The 12,402-nt window shown below is 41.6% G+C and overlaps 1 protein-coding gene across 1 annotated transcript; it reads right to left on the bottom strand.

Moving 5' to 3' along the window:
• Positions 1–628: 628 nt before the first annotated feature.
• PLAU (plasminogen activator, urokinase) lies at positions 629–12,197 on the bottom strand. The gene is made up of 11 exons (XM_045022702.1): positions 12,102–12,197; positions 10,375–10,491; positions 9,101–9,158; positions 8,797–8,901; positions 7,978–8,152; positions 7,455–7,552; positions 6,801–6,996; positions 5,859–6,004; positions 4,533–4,673; positions 2,956–3,104; positions 629–2,054 (listed from the first exon to the last, which is right to left on the bottom strand). The coding sequence occupies exons 2-11, from the start codon at positions 10,432–10,434 to the stop codon at positions 1,860–1,862; spliced, it is 1,323 nt and encodes a 440-aa protein (XP_044878637.1). The 5' UTR covers positions 10,435–10,491; positions 12,102–12,197; the 3' UTR covers positions 629–1,859.
• Between the last annotated feature and the right edge of the window lie 205 nt (positions 12,198–12,402).

Here is a 12,402-nt window from a genome sequence, read left to right as displayed (position 1 = left end):
CCAGAGGATAAAAGCCTAAACATATGATATTAACATGAGCTTGAAAGGAGAGCAAGAGTGAGTTAAGTGTCTGAATTGCACTTTAATTCTATTATTAGAGCTGGTGCATCTTTTCCCCACTTCTGTTTTCCTAAGGTCCATTTCTTTCCTTCCTACAGCCAAGAGCTACAGTAAACCTCATCTAGTAGAGGCAGGAAGGAAGGACCTTGTTATGCTTCTGTTGCCTCCTACTTGCTGTGCTGACACTTCCTCTGTATACTGTCACCAGTTTTCTAGAGAACATCTGGTTCTGTTTGCTTCAGTGGCTAAGGATTATACAAATGGCAGAATCCTTAATGCGTTAAACTCTACCCCTTCCTCCCACTCCACTCCTAAGCCTGAGCATTACCCATGCCTGAAGCAGCTAATCGAATACTGAGCATTCTTTATTCTTGCGTGCATTATAAACATGAAGTCAAACAGCTCTGAGTTGTTTATCCCCACTTAAAATACTGGACAACTAAGTCAGAAGTCATGACTTGCTCAAGGCCAGAGATGGGATGAAAACTGGGAGTTCACAGCTATTAGTCCTGTGTTCAGATCATGACATTGCAACTGTAGCATAGAGAAAAGACGGGAAACATCCACATACAAATAGCAATTTTTATTGACAGTTTTTACCCCCAAAATACAAACAATAAATTAAACAAAGTAAAATCATTAAATAACAGTTGAGGTTCCAGCCCTCGTACAAATTTTGTGTCCATAAAACAAAAGCTAGTTAAAAAATAAAATGTACTGGCATACTATGAGTCTTGGGGAAAGAGGTAGTTTCCAAACGTTGACTTAAGAGTAGGGACCAAGTTCTGGCATTTACATCCCTGCAACATACAGGGAGGCAAACATTTGGTCACAGATATAAAAAGAGTGATTGTGAATCCTTAAATCCTGCCATCAGTCATGACAGAAATGCAGAGATGGCAGGGTCAGGCCCTATGGAAGGGACCAAAAATTCCTGAGAGGTGGTCAGAAAGTCAACTTGGATTATTTATAATGACTTGCTTTCTTGCAGCACAGTCCATAATTAACCTCATTACACCAAAGCACCCTTGTAGGGCTCCTCATACAGGCACAACTCCTGTTGACATCCATGAACATTCAGCCTGTCTAAGGAGTACAGGACTGAGCGTATGCGCCATAAATTGCTTCACTACCTTTGTTCTAAGATGCGTGACGTGTGTGGCATTTTTCTTTTCTGTTTTGGTTTGGTTTTTGTCTAATCAGAACTGCAGTCAGCCCATGGCAATGCATTGATAAAAATTCTCTCGTTCACTAGCAGCAGGCACTCACTGCGTAGAGTTCCTGCTGCCTAGTGATTTGTATCCTGACATTCCTCAGAATGTTAAAATTAACCAACTATTCATTTAGGCCAAATTTTAAGCATACATTAAAAAAAAAAAAAACAAAAAAACTTACAATTTAAAACCAATAACTGGATGGTTGATAAAACTGGTGTAGGTATTTATAAAAGTGACTAATAGTGATTCAGATATAAAGTAGGGAGACAACGTGACATGTACAGTATCTTGACTGGAAATACGCATTTCAATGTTAAATATCTGAGTCTTCCATGGAAAGACTTTCAGGTACTCCATGCAGTGGCGATACAGATTATCTGACTGCTTCAGATACACTGCTATGAATGTTGAAAACAAACCACATAGGCATTTAAATTGAAGACCCGAGAGACAAACATGCACAAATCAACTCCAAACTAACATTCAGGGTTTCAATGTACTGCATCGATATGTGGCTCAGTTCCAGTTATTTGAAATGAATGCTCTAGACTTCCTGCTTTGGGTCCATGCTTTGAGGAAAGGTCACTTTAATTTAGGGAGGCTACGGCTTTTGAAATTGAGTCCCTTCATGTGGGACTCAATCCAAGAAAGGTATTTAGTGACTCTGGTGTAGACGCCGGGCTTCTTTACTTTAGCACAGTCATCTCCCCAGCTGACGATCCCATACAGAGACATCCTGCCATTGTGCTCGCAGACTAGTGGTCCACCAGAATCTCCCTGACAATGCAAATAAAAAAAGATCACAATCTGATTTTTGAGTATACTGGAAAGCTAGGATAGAATGCTCAAGTGGCTTTTATGGTCAGCATTATATTTGTAAGGGAAGAGGCAGCCCCCTCAATGGGCTAGAAGGGATTGAGTTATATTACATGAAGTCCTCTGTCTGGTATCATTAGATTAGTACATGGAGCATTCTTGTTATAGAAGGCCTAAGCCAGGATGGCAGTTATTGTCTTGAAGGATCAGAAGCAATTCCCCTTCCATCCTCACTTGGAAAAAAAGAGAAATAAATATTCAAGTGTTTGCCCATAAAATAATTTTAGTGCTAATGGCAAGTCCTGTTCCCTCCTCCTCCAAGTCCGTGCATAGCCTGGTTCACGGTGCGAGGGTGGAGGGAAACAGAACTGGATTTGAGGAACCTGTGCAATGGATTTGCATCTCCTCCAGGCTCTGGAGACCAGCTCTGCTATAGTTCTTTTCACATCCATGCACAGCTGGTTAAATGAAACTAGAGTAAACTGGGGAAGAGCAAGGGCAGATCCACTGCTGTGTACATCCACCCACTGCTGTTCCAACAGAGTGGCCATGCAGTAGGTGCAGAAGCTATTACAGCCCTAGGCCATGAAACAGCACTGCTGCTCCTTCACAACCTGGAAGGAGGTGGGAGGGTGGGGGGAAAGATTGCTGCTCCTCCATCACCAGCAGAATATTTTCTGTATTACACCTGGCTGCAGCAGGATGAACTCCGCTGAATAACTGAGTTCTTGTTCAAAAAATGACCCACAGTCACTCTCTGCAAGGCCAATGGACTTCAAAGATTCCAACTATGTACCATGTGGATTATGTTAGAGAAACTCTGTCAGCAAATGGTTTTAAAACAAAATGTAAGCATTCCTACCTTGCATGCATCAGACTTCCACTGCACATCCCCAGCACAGACCATGTTGTCATTCACCCTGGTTTGGTCATAGTATTCGTCCCGGCACAATGACTGTGATATTAAGTTCACGTTGGCTGTCTTCAATATTTTGGAATAGTAAATATCCCCTGCAAACAAGAGGAGGTTGATTAGATTGGCTTTCCCCACCACAAACCCTCATGCTGTTACGTTTCCTCTTCATGCAGCAGCAGAAGTTAACTTATCCACACAAAATATCAGTTGAGAGTACTACATCTTTGTTATACAACGAATGTTTTTATTTTTACTTTTAGTAGATGAATAAAGTGCAAAATGTATTGTTTCCATTAGAATTTTCTGATTCTCAAACAGAAATCTTATTTGATTCTCAAACAGACACAGAGCTTGATAACTTATCTTAGTGAAGCCAAACCTGAAGTCTTTATTCATGCAGAAGACCAATCTAACTTTCAACTCTTTTGTCTGCAGCAGGAATGGAAGATGGGGCATGCTTTGTGTTTCTTGTATTAATTTGTGTAGTTTTATAGAGGTGTGAGGTAATTTTAGTAAAAGTTCTTCCTAGAACTGGGGCATATCAAGGGAAATTAACATGGAGAGTCAGACATGGTGCTGGGATTCAGATTCCCCAAAGTAAGTGTGTGGCATAAAAGGAGGAAGACACTATTGAATTGTTGGCATGATGGGGCACATCAAAGCAGTCAATCTGCAGGACTTATTGACTTGCGTAAATGTGGTTGTTTCATCTGAGTTTGGTGGGTCTCAGTGGACACTGGTAGCACTGCATGGCTTTCTTTTAAAACTCCTATAACATGCACAAGCTGTGCTGCCCCAGACATGTGCTTCTTCTGCACTGCAGCAAGCTGCAGTTGTTGTTAGGGTGGAATTTTTAAAGGAGTCCAAGGGAGTTAGGTACCCAGTGAGAAGTGAGCTCCATTCTCTTAGGCCCTTTGAAAATCCCCAGCCATTGCTCTTCATATAGTCACCTTCTGTCTCCTGGTTTTAAGATTTTTATACTTCTCTTCTAGTATCTATGTTTTGTTCCTCATTCCTGCTGAGGTTTTAAAGAAAGATTCTCCCAAGAATAAGAGTGCCCAAGAACAACTGGTGCTAGAGATTTCAGGAGAGGGATGGAAACCTATCCTGGTAGAAGGGAGAGATCACACAGTATATGGATAACTGCAACAGGAGAGGGTGTGAAGAAGAAAGCTACTGATTTGTTGGGAAAAGTCAGACTACTCAGAAGGACTATGGTTCCAAACACATGAACTAAAATCTATTTTGGAGACTTAGTTTTAATACACCATGCTCAGATCACATTGACTTGTCCTGTCATTCTCAGGACAAAAAAAAATCCCCTCACCTATGCTTCTAATTTTAATTTAAAAATGAACTTTGGTCAATTCCCCCCTCTCCCCCCCCAGCACTGTGCCTAGCTTTGTATACTGGGCAGACTTGAATTGCTATGATGAAAAGCTGAAGTATAGAAGATTCCCAAGTTTGACTAGCCGTATATGCTCTCATTCTATCAGTAGAAATTTAAGATGATATTCACTTACAGTTGTCTTCTTTCCCATAGCCAGAAACTTCACACTGGGAATTATCCATCAGCACTAGGTTTTCAGATGGTAAACAGATAGTTTTGACATATTCAGACTCTACTGCACAGTGTCCAGAAGAAGACTTTATTTTCATGAGAGCTATATAAAAATCAAAGTGGTTACAGTTAATATTGTAAAGTAGGAAAATAATCAGCTGGAACGATAACTTTCCAACAAATGTTGTAATGTACATGCATTCTACCCACACACCTGGGGCCTGATTCTGAGGTCCTTACTTAGAAAGACTATTATTTTAGTCACACAGATCTTTGCCAAATTGAAATTGGCAAGTTTTTCACCCTTTAATTTCATCCATCTAAGTGACAGTGAATTAAAAGACTTGAGGGAGACGTTAAGCCCCAGGTGCTCCTTTCAGCATTTTGTAAGAGCACAGCTCCCTGACTTGAGTGGGGATGGCATCTACTGTCACTCCAGTTGAGGGTCTGCAGAGAAGGATGTGCTATGTTGCGCTACAGCACTCAGCCACTAGATGCTGCCTTCAGATTTAAAGATTGGTTGAAACTTCAGCTGTTTTGAGCCTAAACCTGGGAAAACAAGGTGTCTGTCTTTTCTAATGGGTAATTGGAGGAAGGATGATGGAGTTGAGGGTAGCAGGTGTAAAACTAGCAAGTCTGTATTGCATACAATGGAAATAGAAACGTAAAATCTGTATTTTGTGGGGGCAGAGGGCAATATGAAATCCGTTTTTATCTACAGTCTCGGAAAGTGCCATGTAATGATACTTATCATTTACATTCCACTTCACCTCTTCAAAGTGCTTTACAAACAAACACTGACTTGCCCAAGAGGGAATTCTAGCCAAAACCAGGCCTAGTTATCAGGAGTGCCTGGCTCCTAGCATCCCCTACTAGACCAGGGGTAGGCAACCTATGGCACGGGTGCTGAAGGCGGCACGCGAGCTGGTTTTCAGTGGCACTCACACTGCCTGAGTCCTGGCCACCAGTCTGGGGGGCTCTGCATTTTAATTTAATTTTAAATTAAGCTTCTTAAACATTTTAAAAGCCTTATTTACTTTACATACAACAATAGTTTAGTTATATATTATAGACTTTTATAGAAAGAGACCTTCTAAAAATGGTAAAATGTATTGCTGGCACGTGAAACCTTAAATTAGAGTGAATAAATGAAGATTCGGCACACCACTTCTGAAAGGTTGCTGACCCCTGTACTAGACATTGCTGCTTTGTGCATCAGTGCCCCTATTATAGCAGTGTACTTCATATGTGCTCAGGATTATAAAGATGTATTTCAGACACCACTTACCAATATCACTGTTGAAGTCACCGCCTTCATCTGAATATTCATGATGATTGATGATTCTTTCCACCTGAAATGTTTGTTCTTTGTCATCAGTAGCATCCAGCTTGGACTTTCCAAGAACAACTGTGTAGCCTGATGAATCCGTTCCCCTGGGAAGAAAGTAAATAAAGGACCCATGAAGACTATCGGGTTTCCGAGAGCAAGGATTGGTTTTTTGTTTGTTTGTTTTAAAATAATTTGGTTCATAATGTGAACAACATCTTAGAGTCCTGTGAACGTCTCCCTTCTCATTCCCTGTTTCAAAAGTCTTGTCAACTACAGCAACTGTTAATGTAGAAAAGTGAAGGTAGGCATCTTTGAGAGTCTGAGCCTAATCACTTTTCTAATGGATTTGGGCTCCTGATTCCCTCGTTTAAAATGAATGGAAACTGGGTGTCCAAATCCCTTCAGCTACTTAGAAAAACCTCCGCTGGAATGTATTTCTAGCTGGCTCTCTTGTTTCCAGCTGGTTCTATAGGTGTCCAGGGCTTTCTGGGCAATGACACCTCTTGAAGCTGTTAGAATTCAGGGGAAAGTCAGCTTTCCACGATCGCCAAGTGTTCTGTGCAGGACGTAAGCGGACCCCAGTCAGAGAACAAATTCTGAGTTTGGAAAACAGCTGAGCTAGAACAAAATCCTGGCTGTAAGGGAGGGATAAATTGCTATCTGAATTTGTTTTAAACTTCACTCTCAGAGCTCTGCTTTTAGCAAAATGTCTACCTTTTGCTAAGAGGTACAAGATACGGGTGTCTAATGGTTTAACCTTCTCCCTGCTCTGCTTAAAGAAAAGAACAGTCCTGCTGTGGCTGAGTTACACATGTGTGGTTTTTAGCCATGCGGCATTGCCCGAAGGAACAAAGCAAAAATAAATTGGCAATAGACACAAGAGGGGTAATGAGTGCTTACAGCTGGGAGAAGCAGTGTGCAGCGGTAAGCACCCAGCAAGGGTCAATGAGGCTGCCACCACACACAAATTTGTTCTGCCCCATTTTCCTTGAATAATGGAAGATGGTGGCTATCCAAGGCTGAGACTCAATAGCTGCAATGCTCCCGCCCACGATCTTGAAGTACTTGCTGGAGCTCCTCTGGCCACATGTGGGTTCTGTGAAAGGAAAGGAAAAACTTGTTGGAGGCATGCTCAGATAGAGTGCACTCATCATATGACAAGTGAGCACCAAAATTAGCTTAAAGACCACTAAGTCTGTCCAACAAATCTTCCAGAAAATGTGTTGCGATGTTCTCATTCAGTCACACCATCTAGCCCTTAAGAGCATGTACAATTCGAAATGGTGGATATTATGGGTTGACTCCTACTCGCAGATAATCTGTGGAAGCTAGTGAGGCTGCAGAAGTGCAATGGAGAAGAATTTGGCCCCCAGTTGTACCAGGGACCTCCAGTTTGAAAATTACTGTGTACTGTGAAAAGGTGCCTTAAAAACTAAAGGAGCCCTCCTGCTCCTCTGTCTCACTCAACATATCTTGGACTGTTCTTTTGTAGAAGTCTGGGGGTTACAGTCAACTTCAAATCTCTAAGTGATTTTCAAGTAAATCCTGATTTACCTCTTTCTGTGGGACACGGTTGTATGTCACAGTCTGCTTCCAAAGTCCGATATCCCCTTTTAATGTAACACCAGGGCTTAGCTTTTCCATTCGGGTTTCTGGAAAATGAGGGAGACGTGCTTTTTGTAAACAGTGCTTCTAAGTGCTAGTGACTCAATAAAATCTGAATTCCCCCTGAAGAGGGTTGTCAGGGATCTTCTATTGCAAAGCATGTCAAAGGAGTATATTTGCAGAAGGACAAAAGCAAATATTTTATGCATAAAACCTGCAGCTCATCCATATTATTTGTTGCACTGGTACTTCTTTATAAGGCTCTTGAAGGGCTCAAGACAGCAAAGTACAGAGAGCACCCAAATACCATTAATTTCAGTGGAAAAATAAGGGGGCTAGGCACCTTGAAGGACCAAGTCCAAATTTTAGCAAGTAGTCTTGGAAACTCTTGGCACTCCACTGAATGCATCTTGTCACTCCCAGTGCTCTGGGGAATAGCCAACCTAACAGGCGTGAGAGCTTTAGGAACTACCTGCAGTAGTTGTGTTTCCCCAGTCCAAGCTGCAGGGCATTTCTCACGCCAGCATGGTAATCCCTCCTAATTAGTGAAGGGGAGTCCCACGATAAGCATTCTTCATTCTTCTCGTTCTTTGACACAGTCCCTCTGTAGTCCTGACCGTTCTCCGTATAGCATTGGCTTTTAGTGTCTGAAATACGAACACAAAGTTGGCAGCATATTCTGGATTGTTCACAGTATTCCACAGTGGAAAGAAGTCAGGTGGTTTCATTCTAATGAGAAGCAGGATGAGATTCCTGTCACTGACACACTTGCCAACAGACAGGTCAATATGTGGACTGGAATGTCACTTCGTTGCTGTGTTCGCCACATGTAGCTCTTAGCTAAATGTACATGTGTTTTGGTTCTCTCAAAAATACACAACAATCATGTCATGAATCAAATCTATCACCTTTTATGTAAGGATCTTGGCATATTTCACAATCTAAGTCTCACAGTACTCCTGGAGAAGAATGTAAAACAAACCAACTGATTTTTACAAACTAGTATACTGAATTAGAGAGGTTGTGACCTTCTCAAGATTAGCTAGTGACAGAGTAGAGACTAGAACCTAGGAGTCCTGGTTGTCTTTTTCCTAATATTTAGGTATTGCTCCTTCCCCTTATGCATTAATACAAGTTATTAAGAAATATCCATTTGTGTTTCTATCAAAGGTACTTTCATTTCTATTGGTGCATAGAAACGGAGATTAGAAACACCTTAAATTTAGAAACTGGGCAGTAGGGGAGGGAAGGAGGTGGAATATAGAATGGGTTAGGAACCACTGTACCATACCTATTTCACAGTGCTGTCCACTGTATTCTTTTGGACATAAGCAACGGGTAATCCGGGAAAAGAGTTGATAGGAAATGCAGGTTCCTCCATTTACACAGTTACAATCTGCAAGCAAAAGACACCAATAACCAAAGTTATAAATCTTTCAGTAGATCCATAAAGTGACGGATAGTTGACACATATTTAGTATGTAACTATTCCAAAGGAATTTTGTTGTCTAGTATGTGTTGTGTGATTATTTTGCATTGAGTGTATTTTGGCCACAGGTTTTAGAGAGACAGAAATAGAAATGGCAAGTATTTACCCTGGTGTCCTGATTTATGTTTGCTTGATAGCATGTGCCGCTGCTGCCTGGTCAAAGCCTAAGGGGGGAAAATACAAATTTGTTTATTTTTTAAGGAAAGTTTCTTACAGATTGTTCCTTTTTTTTTTTTTTTATGTGCTCACTTTTGTCTTGTCTCTGGAGTGTACACAGACAGGCCTTAGCTCTGTTCCTTCCAGCATGCCTGCAATCCTAATGACTTTGTTAGTGTTAAATGCATGCGACTGACAGCAGAACTTGGGACATTCAGTGCAGTCCAGGGAGGATGAGTGGGGATACAGTGAAAGTCTACTGCAGTAAAGTAGAATGAAAACACCCAACTGCTTCAAGAACCAAACCAACATTTCTTTTGCAGTTCTGCTAAGAAGGCCAAAGTTGCCTCAGAAACCAGGCCCATATGACCAGACAGTGAGCAAAGGGTCATTGGAGAAATCCACCTCCTTCCCATCTACCTACACCAGACAGTGGATTAAAGGCACAGGACTCATCCACCACTGCAGCCCTTAGCTTTTGGTAACCCTGCTGCTGGTGCATCCTTGCTCTATGGTAGTAATGGCCAATGGATCTATACAGCAGTAGTTCTTCTTGTCCTGTGTTCCAGATCCTGACTCTGCCTGGCACATTGGAACTATACTGCAGGCAGGGGCCTCTGCTCTAAAGCTGGAGAAGGCAGGATTAGATTCCTAGTACCACTGACTGCCCCTTGGAGTGAAGGGGATTGGTCAGTGCAAAAGCAGGGCTTGGCTACAGAAAGCTTCTGCTGCATCCATGTGTATGGACAGCATTGCCTTATGTAATACAAACTGATAGGAGCCAAAATATCCACAGTCAGAGTGGGGGTTGCGGGGGGAGGGGGGCATTCAAATAAAGCCTAATATTCTGCATTAAATCTCTGCTAATTCCTAGTACTTGACATCCTGCAATTGTGCTAGAATTAAGAAGAAAAAAAGCGTTGAGCAAAAATGTCAGAGGCTGTTGCTCTCTCCATCCTGTCTAATCCCCATCTAAGTTCTCTCCAGGAAACCACCTTAGTTTTTCCTCTATATCCATAGGCAGTAGAATTGTAGGTGACAGGAAAGAAGGTTCAAACCACAGTTGTGTCACAGAAAACGTCTGGTTCATACATGTGGCAGAAAGCAGGATGGTAATAATAGGCCTAGTTCAGTGATGAAAGGGGAAGCTTTTATGATATGGTCAAAAATGGAAATAAACATGATCTGTGCTGAACTGGTGGCTGTGCTTGTTGTGAAACTTACAGATTCTAGGCTTGTGACGAGTGCCCCCAGCATAACTGAGATAATGATGAGTAATTTCATGGCGTTGGGTAAGTCGTGACTTGGTTGGTTCCTCTTCTACCTGCAGTATTTCTGCTTCTGAAAATAAAAGAGGAACTTAAAGTGGTGTTGTGTCTTGGAGTGCTAGGTTGCAGTTGTTCATCCGGCAGCTTGAACTTCAGCATGAACCACAGTATGCTTAGGAGAAGGAGTAAAGAATAAGTTAGCATGGACTATTTGCCTTTCTTTCCCATGAACTAAAAGAGCTTGTTGTCTGAACCTGGTCTCGATCTCATTTTAAAGGCTAGATTCCCTGTAGATTTATTTTGCTAATGCTCCTTAACACCATTCCTGGAGCTAGAAAGCTTTTGTTTCTTGAGACTTCTGTCCTAGCAGTTGGAACTGGAAGCTGGGCAAGTCTAAACAGACCCACTCTTGTGTGTGAAGACTTGTACATTCATGGGTGAAACACAAAGACAAATCCTGCTCTCAGTTAAGGATTTGCTTGCAACCTTCACCTCGGATCACCCGGCCATGGTCAGTTCAGTAACATTATTTTGCATCCTTCTCAAAGCATTGGTGCAAATTTAAAACTACCCTTCTGTATAAACTCAAGTAAAAAGAGTAGAGGGCTCAGGAAGTGGAGAGCTCCCCTCTCTAACCACAACTGCGGAGCAGAGCCATCAGTACAGAATTCAGTGACAATGTTGTTCGGTTGCTGTCCAGCTGTGGTTGCCTATTCTCAATGGGTGTTTAATAGTTCATGGGCATATTTTCAAAGTGCTCAGCACCCAAAATTGGAGCTGCAGTCTCAAGAGAGCTCAGCTCCCATTTAAGTAGCTAATTTGTTCTCAGTCAGAGCTGCTGAGCACTCTAGAAAACCCGGCTTCTTCAGGTAGGTGCCTGTATGGGATTCTTTTCAAAATCTAGCCTTTTTCTCCACCCTCCCCCATTTATTCACAATATAAAAAGTTGGCAAATAGGAGACGCTGGGGCATATTCTGCCTTGGTTCTACACATGCAGTTGCCACTGACAGCCAGAGGAGTTGTGCATGTACAGCAAAGGCAGCATAGCATGTTAATAGTAATCTGCCTATAAGTGACTAGTTTAAAAAAAAAAAACAAATTGGCTTACAAAACATGATGGAGGAAGGGGAAAAAAAATGACCATAAAATGGCTGTTTTCCCCATTCTAAAGAAAATCAGCACAGCTAATTGGAATGTTTTTCCTCCCACCTGCAATCAGACATTACATGTCCCAAATTCCAAAACAGGGGCATATATCTAAAAGTAAAAATGTCTAGAGTACTACTGCAAGAAATACATCATTCCTCAGGTAGCTAGACAAATACATGTTTTTCAAATCCATTTTAGATTGCAGAAAATGTATTGTTCTGGTTACAATATTTGTATTGAACTAGTTGACTGCAATTCTTAAGTTTAAAGTTGATATTCCAACATTAATTTTCCAAGCTCAGTTCTTTAGAGCCCCACATAATAAAATCTTTCAGGCTGCAGTGATAGATATTTTAAAGTTGCATTATATGATGTTTGGAGTGGGAACTAGAAATTGAAATGAACCTTTCAAATTGCTAAAAATATAACTTGTGCCTGTGGGTTTAAAAAAGCAGCCACTCAGTTCTAACTGGCATGGCAGGCTGCATGTGTGTTTATAAAATACAGTTAGATTGTAAAGGCATTGCACTTACCACTCCACTAACAATGCGGAAGGCTTGCAGTGTTCTGTGCTGTCTCAGCAGCCGGTTTAGTCTTGTAGGTCCTTTAGCAATCTGAGCCCTGTGCTCATTTCTCACTGTTCTGCAGAGGAAGTGCCTCTCTATATAAACGCTTAGCCTGAAAGATGATTGGCTGGCTCCAACTAGCATTCCAGCCCAATGACAAGATTGATACCGGATAAGGTTGTCTCAAGCTTTGCACCCTTGGGAGAATTTTTTTTAGAAAAGAGGTCACTTAACTCTTTTCAAACAAAAACTTATCAGAATGACTCAG

The sequence above is a fragment of the Mauremys mutica genome, chromosome 7 (assembly GCF_020497125.1).
Source record: "Mauremys mutica isolate MM-2020 ecotype Southern chromosome 7, ASM2049712v1, whole genome shotgun sequence".
Taxonomy (NCBI): Eukaryota; Metazoa; Chordata; order Testudines; family Geoemydidae; genus Mauremys; species Mauremys mutica.
Note: the sequence above shows the minus strand (reverse complement) of the source record. Positions and strands in the feature narration are given on the sequence as shown.